The 13,187-nt window shown below is 37.0% G+C and overlaps 1 protein-coding gene across 6 annotated transcripts in view; it reads left to right on the plus strand.

The window, feature by feature from the left end:
- Positions 1 to 13,187, plus strand: part of PRICKLE2 (prickle planar cell polarity protein 2) — a 368,745-nt gene that overhangs the window by 301,575 nt on the left and 53,983 nt on the right. For all 6 annotated transcript variants that reach the window (XM_081942744.1, XM_081942747.1, XM_081942745.1 and 3 more), the window contains one exon: positions 5,538 to 5,724. In XM_081942744.1, the coding sequence (XP_081798870.1) occupies positions 5,538 to 5,724 (187 nt within the window). The remainder of the gene's footprint in view (positions 1 to 5,537; positions 5,725 to 13,187) is intronic.

Raw genomic sequence — 13,187 nt, forward strand, 5'->3', positions numbered from 1 at the left:
ATAGAAGGTGCAGAAAAGAAAAAAGAGAGAAAGAAAAATAGAAAAGAAAGAAAAAATTGGAATATGGTAAAGAAATATATAAAGTAATGACTTCCCTTCACCACAAGTATAAATGTTTTAGTAATTTATCACTTTTTCTAAAAATATATTAAATAACTTCTTCCTATGTCTTGCCTCTTATCTATAAATAAATCCATACAGCATCATCATCTTCAGTTCTTATGTCAATAAAAGTTTATTAAGGATTACAATAGATAACAGCATACACATTTTAACTTTGAACATATAGGCCAACTTTATATTCCTTCTTTTTACTTTTTATAATCTTGATCTTTACTCATTTCAAATGTCATAGTATTCGATTTATTTTCATTTTTTTTTTCTCTTTGTCCTGTTTCACAAAATTCTTTGAAGCTTTAACAAAGCTCTTTTGTAAATCCAGGATAGAAAAATTATCCAGGTCACTCTCTTGTTAGTTGTATATCATTTTCCATTATTAAACATCAGCCGGTTTCTTTAGTATGTCCATTGTAATATCCTTGTCATTCTTAACAGAAATCCACTGTGAAATCAGTCTTAATATTGTCAGATTGTCTTCCATAACATCTTTTGAGCACAGCCTATCTATAGAGGTAGACAGCCTGAAAATTAACTTCGGGGTCCACTGTTGAAAAATATCCATCAGTAACTCCAATGTTAAAATACTTTGCTTCATTCTGAATTTGTAAGTCAAGTTTGAGTGTTCTTCTTTCATTGTAATCATTACCGTATTTTTTGGAGTATAAGATGCACCTTTTGTATTGTATTGTATTGTATTGTATTATTGTATTTTTCCTCCCTAAAAGAGGGTGAAAATTAGGGTGCGTCTTATACACTGAATGTAGCCACACCCACCCACTGGCCTCAATCCTTTGGCCTTTGCCTCTTATACTGCGAAAAATACGGTAATTACTTTGAGTTCCCTCTAGTGACAAGTTTTAAAGCCATACTTTAAAAAAAAAAATCCAAAACAAAAGCATTTTTCTACAAGAAGGATTATTTGTAATTAATTACAAAATCTTATTTTAAATTTATCTGGACCCTTGGCTGATTTGTAACTTTTAATCATCCTTTTGCTATTTATTCCACCCTACCTCCCAATAATTTAAGTGCTTAATCTTATATTTAAAACTTATTGCACTAAAGGTTGAAGGTTAACTGATTTACCAGAAAATCAGTTAACAAGCAATTTCCAAAAATGATTAGAAAAGGAAGTATGCAGACTTAATGTTTTTTGAAAGGTGCCAATGGCAGTTTGAGCAAGATGGTTACTTCCTCATTCTCTCTGGCTCTAAATGGCCAGAAACCACAATCATGCAGTCTCCTCTCAAGGAACAGCTGTCTGGCGCACTTGTGGGTGACCTCAAGTCCTCTCCTTATCTAGAGAGGAATTATCAATGAGCAGGTATAGTCTCCAGCTCTTCATTCTCTCATGGTCACCAACTCCTTTTTTTAGCGGGGCCATCTTCAGTTCACCATTTCTTCTAGAGAAGTTGCAGCTTCCTGTTCCTTTTGTTGATCGAATAGACATCTCTGAACACCTAAATACCCAGAAATCAAAGTATACAAGCTTACATGTAGTCACCACGATTAGTAAACATTGGTGGTAGTTTTGTTGAGAAAAACACATGTAATGCCAAATGCTCTTTATCATATGGAGTTGTGTGCTGACATTAAGCAAGGGCCAAATTTAGAATTAAAACTATGCAAAAGGTTCAATCAGAAGAAGTTCTCTGGTTTTGACATTTGATCTTGAATTTCTCATTTCAAAACACAGTGCCCTATTAATCACACAGCAGTGGTCCTCATTAGCCTGCAGTTGCAAATACTTGAGTCCTCCTTCTCTCCCCCCCTTCTCCACTGCCCCCCCCCCCCCCCGGCAGGTCTGCTTTGGAGATGTATAAGCCTTAACCACAGTCAGGGCTTGTATCTTGGGAAGTCCATCTTGGTCTTCTCTTATTACAGGAGCATGTTTTCCTCTTTCTACGTTCCATTTGCTAAACAAGGAATGTGCCATTTCAAGTTACATGTTATCCTGGAACCATATATAGCCATTTCCACAGCAACTGCGTGATCTGTTTATCCTGCAGAGGCAATAAAAGAATTTGCTGTATCAAGAAGCTGAAGCAGAAGGGTCTTGAAGCAGCCCTAACTGTGAAAAAAACCCAAGCCAGATAGATGGCGGGAGAGCAATGCCTGCAGAAGCAAAATAATAAATTTGATACAGTTTTACAGAGGAATTATTAAGTCAATTATTTGTACTTATCTAACTATCCGGTTTGATACAACAACCAAACAGGACAGATGCAGAGTCCAACGGACAGTTAGACCTGCAGAAAGAACAATTGCAGCCAGCCTGCCTTCCATAGAAAACCTGTATATTGTGCAGGTCAGAAAGAAGGCTGAGAAAATATCTACAGACCCCTCACATCCTGGACATAAACCGTTTCAACTCCTACCCTCAGGACAATGCTATAGAACATTGCGTACCAAAACAACTGGACACAAGGACAGTTTTTTCCCTTATGCCATCAGTCTGCTAAACACTTAATTCTTACAGGGCAGTCTAATACCTAGGTATACTTAACCATGTACTGTGGCTGTGGTATTACTATTTCTCCTTATTATCTTTTTTACTCCCCTCCTTTTATTGGTATTATTATTATTATATCGTGGTTAATCTTTGGTGAGATTCACAGCCTTTGGGGCTGGTTGGTAGCTCAACAGCTCGAGTCCTAACCAAGGACCTAGGAACTGTTAAGGTAACGTCGAAGGATATAAGCCGTTCCAAGTAGGGCGGTTTTTTGTAGAATCAGAATGTTCAAATCTGATAAATTTAAAATTTCCAAATAGCGAGGTAGTCCTTTAGGTATTGCTCCAAGGGCTCCTATTACAATCGGAACAACACACGATTTCTTTTTCCACAGTCGCTCAACTTCAATTTGCAACTCCTGGTACTTTGTGATTTTTTTCTTGCTGTTTTTCTTCAATTCGTGCATCTCCAGGTATTGCAATGTCAATGAACCATACTTTTTTCTTTTCAACTATTGTTATGTCAGGTGTGTTGTGGGCCAAGTGCCTGTCAGTCTGGATTCTGAAGTCCCACAAGATCTTGACTTTCTCATTCTCTAAAACCTTCCCAACCTGATGGTCCCAGTGGTTTTTGCTGTACTCAAATCCAAACTTTTGGCACAATTTCCAGTGAATGATCTTAGCAACACGGTCATGGCGTTGTAGGTAGTCAGTTTGTGAAATTTTGCTGCACCCACTGATCAAGTGGTCGACTGTCTCGTCTTTCTCATTACAGAGGCGACATTTGCTGTTGGTGGTAACATGTTGAATTTTTACCTTCAGGTAGTTTGTGGCTAAGGCTTGTTCTTGAGCTGCCAAAATAAAGCCTTCTGTTTCTTTTTTCAATGCTCCTGATCTTAACCAGTTCCAAGTTAGCTTTTGGTCAGCTTTGCCTTCAATACTTTTCAAGTATTGGCTATGCATAGCTTTGGTTTTCCAATTTTCAGTTCGCTTCTCAAATACTTCTTTCTTATATTCAGCTTTTGACTTAGTTGTCTTCAAAAGGCCTCCTTTATTTACTTCCTTAATAATTGGTTCTTCACTTTTCTGGATGTAATCATTCAAGCTGTGTTTTTCTTCTTCCACAGTCTATTTTACTTGTAGGAGTCCTCGACCACTCTCTGCTCTTGGTAGATACAACATCACTTTTAGGGTGCAAAGCATGATTCATTGTCATAAGCTTCCTTGTTTTTCTGTCCAAATTGTCCAACTCCAACTGGGTCCAGTCAATTATTCCTGCAGAGTATCAAATCACAGGTATAGCCCAGGTATTTATGGCTTTTATGATGTTTCCTCCATTCAATTTGGACTTTAAAATCTTGTGAATTCGTCAAATGTACTTGGCTGAAGTTAATTCCTTGACTTTATTATGCATTAAGTCAGAGGCCTCTAAAATCCCCAAGTACTTGTAGCCTTCTTCTGGTTTTACTGCCTTTATCATTTCTTCATTCTCAAGTTCTATTCCATCATCTTCTATGACCTTGCCTGCTTTGGTTGCCATTATTGCACATTTGTCAATTCCAAACTGCATACCAATGTGTTGGCTAAATTCTTTTGTGCTTTCTATTATTATTATTATTATTATTATTATTATTATTATTATTATTATTATTATTATTATTATTATTATTATTATCATCATTATCTTTTATTCACCAAACATGAAACTCAATCAACTGAACATTCAAAAGGCATCACAAATACTAATGGCTGATACGGGTTGCTGCTATGGTGTTCCAAGTAGCACTTCTTTTTTTTCTTTTTCTTTCTTTCTTTTTTTTTCTTTTTTTTGCAGTTCTGCTGGTGTTATTGCAGGAAACTGCATGTCTTGATGTGTTTTGTAAAATTTTGGGACATGGTACCAAGTGCCCCAATGACAATGGGTATCAGTGTTACATGTTTCATCCATAGCAGTGTAGTTTCGATGGCCAGGTTGCGATATTTCATAATTTTTCCCATTCTTTTTCTTTGACTCTGGCATCTCCTGGTACAGCGATGTCAATAAACTGTATGGTTCTTTATTTATTATTAATTATTTTGTTTTATTTATTTATTATTATTATTATTATTATTATTATTATTATTATTATTATTATTATTATTATTATTATTATTATTATACAATTGTACCACAACGGCCAGTTGATTCGCCGGATTTGGCATTGATTACTAGTCGGGCCCCACCCAGGGGCCTAGGACGTCGTAACGTATTTTCGTAATATACGTGCGGATCCAAGCAGTGCAGCTTTTTGCATTTGACTGAGGGTGATTTTGTCAAGTTTTAACTGTTTTAAATGTAATTCCAGTGCTTTTGGAATAGCTCCCAGTGTGCCGATTACCATTGGAATTACCACTGCTGGTTTGTGCCATAATCGTTGAATTTCAATTTTTAGGTCCTGGTATTTCGCGATTTTTTCATGTTCCTTCTCGTCGACCCTGCTATCACCTGGTATTGCGATGTCTATGATTGTAACCTTATTTTTCTCAACCAGTGTGAAGTCTGGCGTGTTATGCGCCAGTATTTTGTCTGTTTGTATACAGAAAATTATAATAATAATAATAATAATAATAATAATAATAATAATAATAATAATAATAATAATAATAATAATAATAATAATAATAATAATAATCGCACAGCTAGCCAAATGTTCAGACTGGGTTTAGCATTTTGTCTACCTATCAAGTCCATACGAAGGACCTTGGATAGGCAGATCTGGATGTTTGATAGTGTTACAAATATCGTCGCAGGATGGAAGCTGTTTCAAGTAAAGCTGTGTTATGCAATTGACTTTGTTATTATGTTGCTTTGCATGTACACTGAGAGTTTCTGTTCCAGAGACAAATTCCTTGTGTGTCTAATCACACTTAGAGTATTCTATTCAGTTCAGTTCACAAATCCTGATACCTCCTTTTGGTTTTCACAGATTATCTTTGCTGATGAATGCACAGAAGCTGAAGGAAGGCATTGGCACATGAAGCACTTTTGCTGTTTTGAATGTGAAACTGTGCTGGGCGGCCAGCGGTACATCATGAAGGAAGGGCGTCCGTATTGCTGCAACTGCTTCGAGTCGTTATATGCAGAATATTGTGACACCTGCGCTCAGCACATCGGTAAGGGAGCCGTTTCAAAATGCCACCTTTTGCTGCCAGTTGGCTGTTTTGAAGTGGGAAAGTCTCAGTTCTTGATGTGAAGCAAAAACACTATTTTTTGTGTGCAGAACCCAAAACATGATAGGGCCTGTCAATATACCGTTGCATTATATTGTTTAAGGTGATGTGCGCCTGTAGGCTAGCGGTTGAAACTGTTGTGTTTTAAAAGTACATGACAGGCCCTGGCATTTGCTTCTATCAAGCCTGCAGTAACTCCTTGGCAGATGTATACAGGCACCTAGCTGGGTCCGTAGTCTAGATGCTGGCACCATTGCTTTTGGCAGAAATCAGCCGAAGCCAATGCCAACCACTGGTGGGTCTCCTTTTTGCCTCAATTGAAAGAAGCCAAAGATGTTTCCAACCCACTCAGAGAAGAAAAGACAGAAGGAGCAGGGGGAAGAAGAAATGGTCAGCAAGCGAGCAAGGAATAAGTATGTTTAGAAAGAAGATGGCCTCTCCAACCCATAATAGCATAATACTCTGCTCAGAAAATATTTTACTGCTATTCAGAAGCCAGCTGTGAAGTAAAGGTTGCCTTTGAAAAATGCAAGGAGGGAGGGGAGAGGAAGGAAGGAAGGAAGGATGGATGGATGGATGGATGGATGGATGGATGGATTTTTTCAAGTATGTGATACATGACAAAAACGAAATGCTAAATCCCAATTAAAGTCAAATTCCCTGGAGCTAAGATTTGAAATACACGGACACAGGTCCTTCTCAGTCCTTTTTTTCTGTGACACTGAGAGGCTCACAACCAAATTCAGTGACATACTGTTCATCATAACAATATCCCAGTGTGGGGCAGAAAGGAAACAAGGACGCTTGTTAAACCCTGCCTCCTGAAAGTAATAACAAATGGATAATTCCAATATCATTTCTTCCAGTGAAGTGATTTATCACTGTCCCACTTATCCCACTATTTGGCAAGAAGAAAATGCCTGCCTTTGCTCTTCAGTTTATAACATAGCTTGAGAAAGCTATTCATTTCTTTGGAAAAATGTCCAGTTCTGGGTCTGGTTCATTAGAATTCCATTGATGAACTAAGTCTTGTGACTGAATATTTTAGTGTTCTGAATTAACAGCCATTTTCTAAGGTAGAATTGAACTTACAGACATGAGGAGTTGCTTATACTGTCTTTAATTCATGAGTCCATCTAGCTCAGTATCACTGACACAGACTAACAGCTGCTTTCCCAGTTATCGAGTAGGAGTATTTCTAAGCTTGCTTGGAGACTTCAAGGATAAAGGCAGTTACATTCAAGTTGCCCATCCTGGGCTAATGGGAAGGAAGAAGGAGTTTGTGATGAAGCACAAGCCTTCTACAACTATATTCTCTCACTGAGCCATGGTCCCTCCATTGGAGCATATTGTTATGAAGACAGATTCAGCCAATTTGAATATAAATGAACTGAAGAAGCTTCTTGGATGAGTAGTGAAACCATTTTCAAGGATAAATAAAGAAAATCCAGTTGCCTTTTGAAAAAGCATCTGGGACAACTATGACCTGGATGACTGAGAATATCCTTAGACATTTAGTTAATGGAAAGTTGGTGCGGTGTTATTCTGCCCATCTGAGCTTTCTAGTATTCAAAAGCAATTAAATTCAAGTTGCCCATCCTGGACTAATGGGAAGGAAGAAGGAGATTGTGATGAAGTACCATCCTTCTAGCAACTAGAAGAAATGCATAGGCACTCATGGCCCCAAGATTAAACCCAACTGTCTGTATAATGAACATTTCCCCTCTATCGGTTGACAAAAAAATGGTAGAAGATATTTCTGCTTTCCCAGATCCTTGACATAGCTTTGTAAATACACATTGCTCCTATGTTTTATTCCTCTTGTCTATTGCACATAATCATTATCCTTTTTAAAAGTCTGTTTACAAATAGCAGTGTTTTATTTTCCAGTTCCTTGATTATTGATTAGCAATGGGCGGTGGGTTTTTAAAAATTAGAATATACTGTTATATTCCATCCAAAAGAGATTTCCAGTGATACTAGCTGTGTGGGAATACCTACGTATGTTAAGAGGGGGAAAAGGGATTTTAATGAGTGGCTCAATAGTATACTGTTTAGCTGGTATAGATCGGTGTTTTTCAACATTGGCAACTTTAAGAGATGTGGACTTCAACTCCCAGAATTCCCTAGCCAGCTGGCTGGGGAATTCTGGAGGTTGAAAGTTCACATCTCTTAAAATTGCCAAAGTTGAGAAACCTGCAAAGATTATTTGCAGTGAAGAACAGTGGAAGAGTGGGGTTGTGTTAGTACAATCTTGGTCTGCCTTCTGTTGAAGGAGCATAAAATGTTACAGCATTCAAAATGACTGAAAAGCTCTAGAAATCCTATGTTTAAATATAGTATCTTACACCTGGAGAGTAAGAGTCAATTACATTCAGTGGGACTTAGTAGACAGTAAGCACATCTAGCTAGCAGGATAATTTAGGAACAAATAAATGGTGAAAAGGAGGAAAAATCATCATGCTAAATCTTTTAGTTATGAGAATTGAGACAAGCTATAATTATGTTATTAAAATAAAACATAAATATCACAATTTCACCTATCGGGAACAATGGCGCCTCTAAACAGTTTCAAAAATAACTCTTTTTTCCCCAGAAATGTGAACACACATTATTATGAGGACGCTAGGATTTTGCTTTATTTGCCAGAATGACTAAAGCTGTAGTATAGCAACATGCTGCAAGCTCCACCCCTTTCATGCAGTGTTGCAGTGCATGTAGGAAAGAGGCGGGGCTTGCATCGCAATGCTGTATCTCTGTTTTTTCATTTCTGCCCCACTCTGAATTCCCTGTAGGTGCCACCTTACACTCTGCTATATGAAGAAATATGCACACCCATTTCAGTGAGAAACTTCATTGCCACAGCCACCATGTTTCTGTTGAAGTTAATAGAAACCAAATTTTACACGGACATCAAGGAAATTAAATGGGCAAACCGACTTAAATTTTCTTTCAAAGTTTCTCCATGCCATTTTTCGAATAATGTTATGTCTACCAGCATGGTGATCTAGGCATGCCTTATCAGCCTTAATATATTGTGAATTTAATTTGAATTAAAACCAGCCTTCAGTGAACTCAGGCTTATTGTGAATATAGTGACCCATACTTTATGTTACAGCTTTTATATGTGTGTCACTCCGGGTGACTTTTAGGATAAGTCTCTGCAGTTTTCTAGGCAAGATTTTCAGAAGTGGCTTCCATTGCTTACTTCCTAGGGCTGAGAGAGAGTGACTGGATATCCTATCCTCTTTTGCCAATTTGGCTAATCATGATGGCTGAAGATCATTACAATTATAGTTCAAGACAGCAGAGCACAGATTGTATACTATCTACTTTTTTCCATGACTATTTAGAATTTAACCAAATGGAACTAATTGTGGAATAGTGGGTAATAATACAACCCACCTGTAGAATTAAAGGGTAGACATTTCCTAATAATAATAGAACAGGTTATTTTTAAGCAGATGATCAGTATAAGTATTTGTTCTAGGTGCAAAAACTGAGCTTTCATCCTATTCAAATACTCCATTTCTTAGTTCATCCTCAAAGTATCTTCTATCGCCAACTTATTTTTTTTCAAAACGAGGAATACCTGATTTGCAGCAAAATAGAACATTTTTTTAAAAATTGTGTGTTAGTGTGTGTATATGTCTGTTATGGATGAGGGCCAGTGTGGTATAGTGGTGCTGGTTTGGAAGTGAGGTCCTTGTCCTCCCTTAGGGATAGAAGCCAACTTGGGGACAATTTATTTTTTCTTAGCCTTAGAAAAACATTTGATTACCAAGTTTCACTGAACCAGCGTGGTAGATTATAATCCATAACTTTCAATAAAGGGATTGCAGTGGATTGTCTTGGATGGATTCATTCCAGTTTTTTCATCATCCTCTGCAGTTCCTTTATGGAACATTATCTTGCAATTTATAAAGGATTGAATATCCCATTCACAATGAGTTATCCTATTAGTAGCGTAAATTCTCAGAAGGGATTGCCACAATGGGAAAAGAATGTAAGAAAGATCAGAGTAAGTATGTTCTACTACAGAAGGAAATGTCAACATACTTCAATATTCTCTGCCAAAAAACCCAAACCAAATGATTTCTAGTCATTCATAACCAGAAGAATGTCATCATGCGAATGGAAAATGAGGCTTTTTCACCAGGTCATAAGATGTCCAACAAGGTACTAGACAAGAACAGAATTTAAGTACGAGAAGTCTTGGTGCCTATATGCCATAAGAACATCCAGCTATAGATGTGCCAGAGCGAAAACACAAGTTTGATGTACAGAGATATGTACATTGATACATTGGTATGGGAAATGTCAGAACCTTAGAGAAAGGCAAACATCCTGTTGTCGGAAGCAAACATCAAGACTGAACCTTGATATTCAGGGAATCAGAGAATTAAAGTAGATTGGACTGGATTTTTTCCCACTGAGCATCAGATCTACTGTGGATAAGAATATCATATAGAAATGGAGAAGCCATTATTATTTACAGAAGGGTATAAACTGAGCTCAGATACATCCCCCTCCCAAATAATAAGATGACTTCAATAAGTAACAAATGTTATGATGACCCAGATCTAGGCTTTATCCACAAATATGGAGTGTGGTACTATCTTCTTCAACCTTTCACTATCAATAAAGAAAAAAATGTGTTCCAAATTACGATTTAGAGCCCATGTAACAGTGATGAACTTTGTTTTGGAACTTAGTAATTCATTTACTAGCTTTTTAATTCAGGACCGTACTGATATACTTTGTTAAATAGTCTTTCATTCCTTCCTTCTTTTTTCCTTTCTCCCCCTTGCCTTTCTATGTATCCCCCTTCAGATTAAAAAAAAAAATCCTATTCATGTTATGTTCCTATTCATATTATTAAAATTCATATGAGGCCTGTAGGAAAATCCAGATTCAGCTGAATCTTTCAGTTCTGAACAGATTAATATATGAAGTACAATTCTGGCCAAATGAAATAATTAGAAATGCTTCATTGTGCAACCTACGCTGGAACATTTCAGGACTGAATTGTGGTTTGGAACTCACTTTTGCTGCAAGGAAAGAAGTAACATAATACCATGGCTATTAACATTATTTGTATTAAATCTTTGCATATGCTGGAGGAAGTAGTACCATTATTATTCATGTGTTTTGACTATCTGTCTCCTGTTCTTATGAGCGTGCCAACAATCTTTCTCCCATTTAGGGGAAAGTAAGAGAAACTGACAAATTAAGGTTGGGCAAATATTCATTAACATTTCTGCTAATGGAAAGTTCATTTAATTTACAGAATATCTAAAAATACTTGATTCTTTGTACCCTGATTTGTGAAATCATTAGTTATTATGAGGAATGAAAACTTATTTCTAGATGTTTGGTTCACTTCTTGAACTTACAGCTCTTGGATTTATCTGTTTTCCATTTTATTTATTGAATTAATATGCTGGTCTGTGATGACAGTTGAGTGACTTTCCTGAGCAGTTGACTTTCCCAAAGATGCTTTTTCAAGAGGCAACTGGACTTTCTGGTTTTTCTTTGAAGATGTTTCGCATCTCATCCAAGAAGTGTCAGGGTTCCAAGAAACACCCCCAATGAAATAAAACTCCAAGGACTGAAATTCTTAAAAGTTCCACTTTATTAAAGTTCCACTTTATTAAAGATGTCATGTTGGCACACAGCTCTGACGGAATGCATTCCTCACCATCCAGTCAGAGCTGAAGAAGCTTCTTGGATGAGAAGTGAAACATCTCCAAGTGTTTCAACAACTCTCTAAAAGGATGAAGATTACCCGCCGTCTGCAAGGAATATAAAACCTTCCATTCCCCACTATCTTGTCAGAGTTGAAGAAGCTTATTGGATGAGAAGCGAAACATCTTCAAAAGAAAAAAACAAGAAAGTCCTGTTGCCTTCTGAAAAAGCACCTTTAGGAAAACATGACCTGGATGACTGAAAATCTCCTTAGACAAACAGTTGACTTGTTACCAATGTTGATGGCTAAACTAACATGTTTAATGAATTAGTCAACACAATTGGCAACAGCCCAGCTGTTTAAACCTATTTGTAGATTTTTATTTTTTATTTTGGTGTATTAGTTTTGCATAAAGTTGCAGGTTTTTACTAGTCCATTCAAACTTTTGTTAGCCTTTTGAAACACTTTAAAGAAACATAATCGTTACTCACTCTGGACAAATGGAAGGACAATTAGTTTTAGGCCCATTTTTGCAGTCTATTGGGGATAGTTTTCCCATTGTCACAAATTTGCATGTGTTTGATTAAATCTCACAGCATTATTTGGGTGAAAATAAATTATTATTGTTATATAAATGATGTCCCCATTAATATAAGTAACGGGATTTAGGAGATAGACTCTCTGAAGAGCAGTGAGGATAAAATTGATTCTGCAAGATGAACAGTTATAATAATTACTGATTCATTTCTATTAGTAATTGGGCTAGATCCATTGACTCACAAATAGTGTTGTCTGCCAGGAAGACAGATTAGGGATGTGACAGAACAATTTTCAAGATTTACCAAGTTCATTGACAGTTATCCCCTTCATGTTAATCCAAACACGGGAGAAATGAAGAGCATGCATTCAGTTTATGTACACATTCATTGGCTGGCTTCCCATATCATGCTTAAGTCATTGTGGGGATTTTGTTTGTTTGTTTTGGCTTAGCATGTTGCCCAAACTCAGCCATTATGGTTTGTAATGCATAGATTACAGCTTAGTTTGCCCTGAAAACTTAGCTTAATAATCGTTTTTCAACAGTTAGCAAATCATAGCTTAATGGTGTATGAAGTACTGACTTCTCAATCTTCTCAGGTGCCCATCCTTCTGTGTCACAGTGGATCACTGGAACGTTAGCTTCAGATCAACTCTGTAATTCAATGATCATGATCAACTCAACTCAATTATATTTTACATATGAGTTGGTCAGAGAAGTTTATTGCACATTTCTAACCAACAGCTCATTCCGTAATGTATCAGGATCTGCTGAGCACAATTTATGCCAGCAGCTGCATTTCAGCTTTGAGTAGTCAACTGGTGATCACTTTCCCAAACATACTGTAGGTGTCAAGTTCTAGACAGAACTGACACAGCAAAGGCAACAACTAAAACTGAATCCATGAATTAGTTAATATGAGTACTTCCCATTGACTTGACCTAGCTCTGATTAAAGCTTACTCCTCTACTTCCTCAAGCTAATGTTAGACCATAATTTTTCAATATCAGTTAAGATTCGTTATCCTGACATCTGGAGGGTGTCAGGTGGGGAAGTTTGTCTATTGCTCTTTACAAATACATCCCTCCTAAGGTGTGAGAATGTAGCTTTTTTTTTTTTTGCTTTACTGCAAAGTAAAACAACACTGGACTAAAGGGAGGTGCCAAGGAGTTGTGTTAA

The sequence above is a fragment of the Natrix helvetica genome (assembly GCF_964273705.1).
Source record: "Natrix helvetica genome assembly, chromosome: 1".
Lineage (NCBI taxonomy): Eukaryota > Metazoa > Chordata > Lepidosauria > Squamata > Natricidae > Natrix > Natrix helvetica.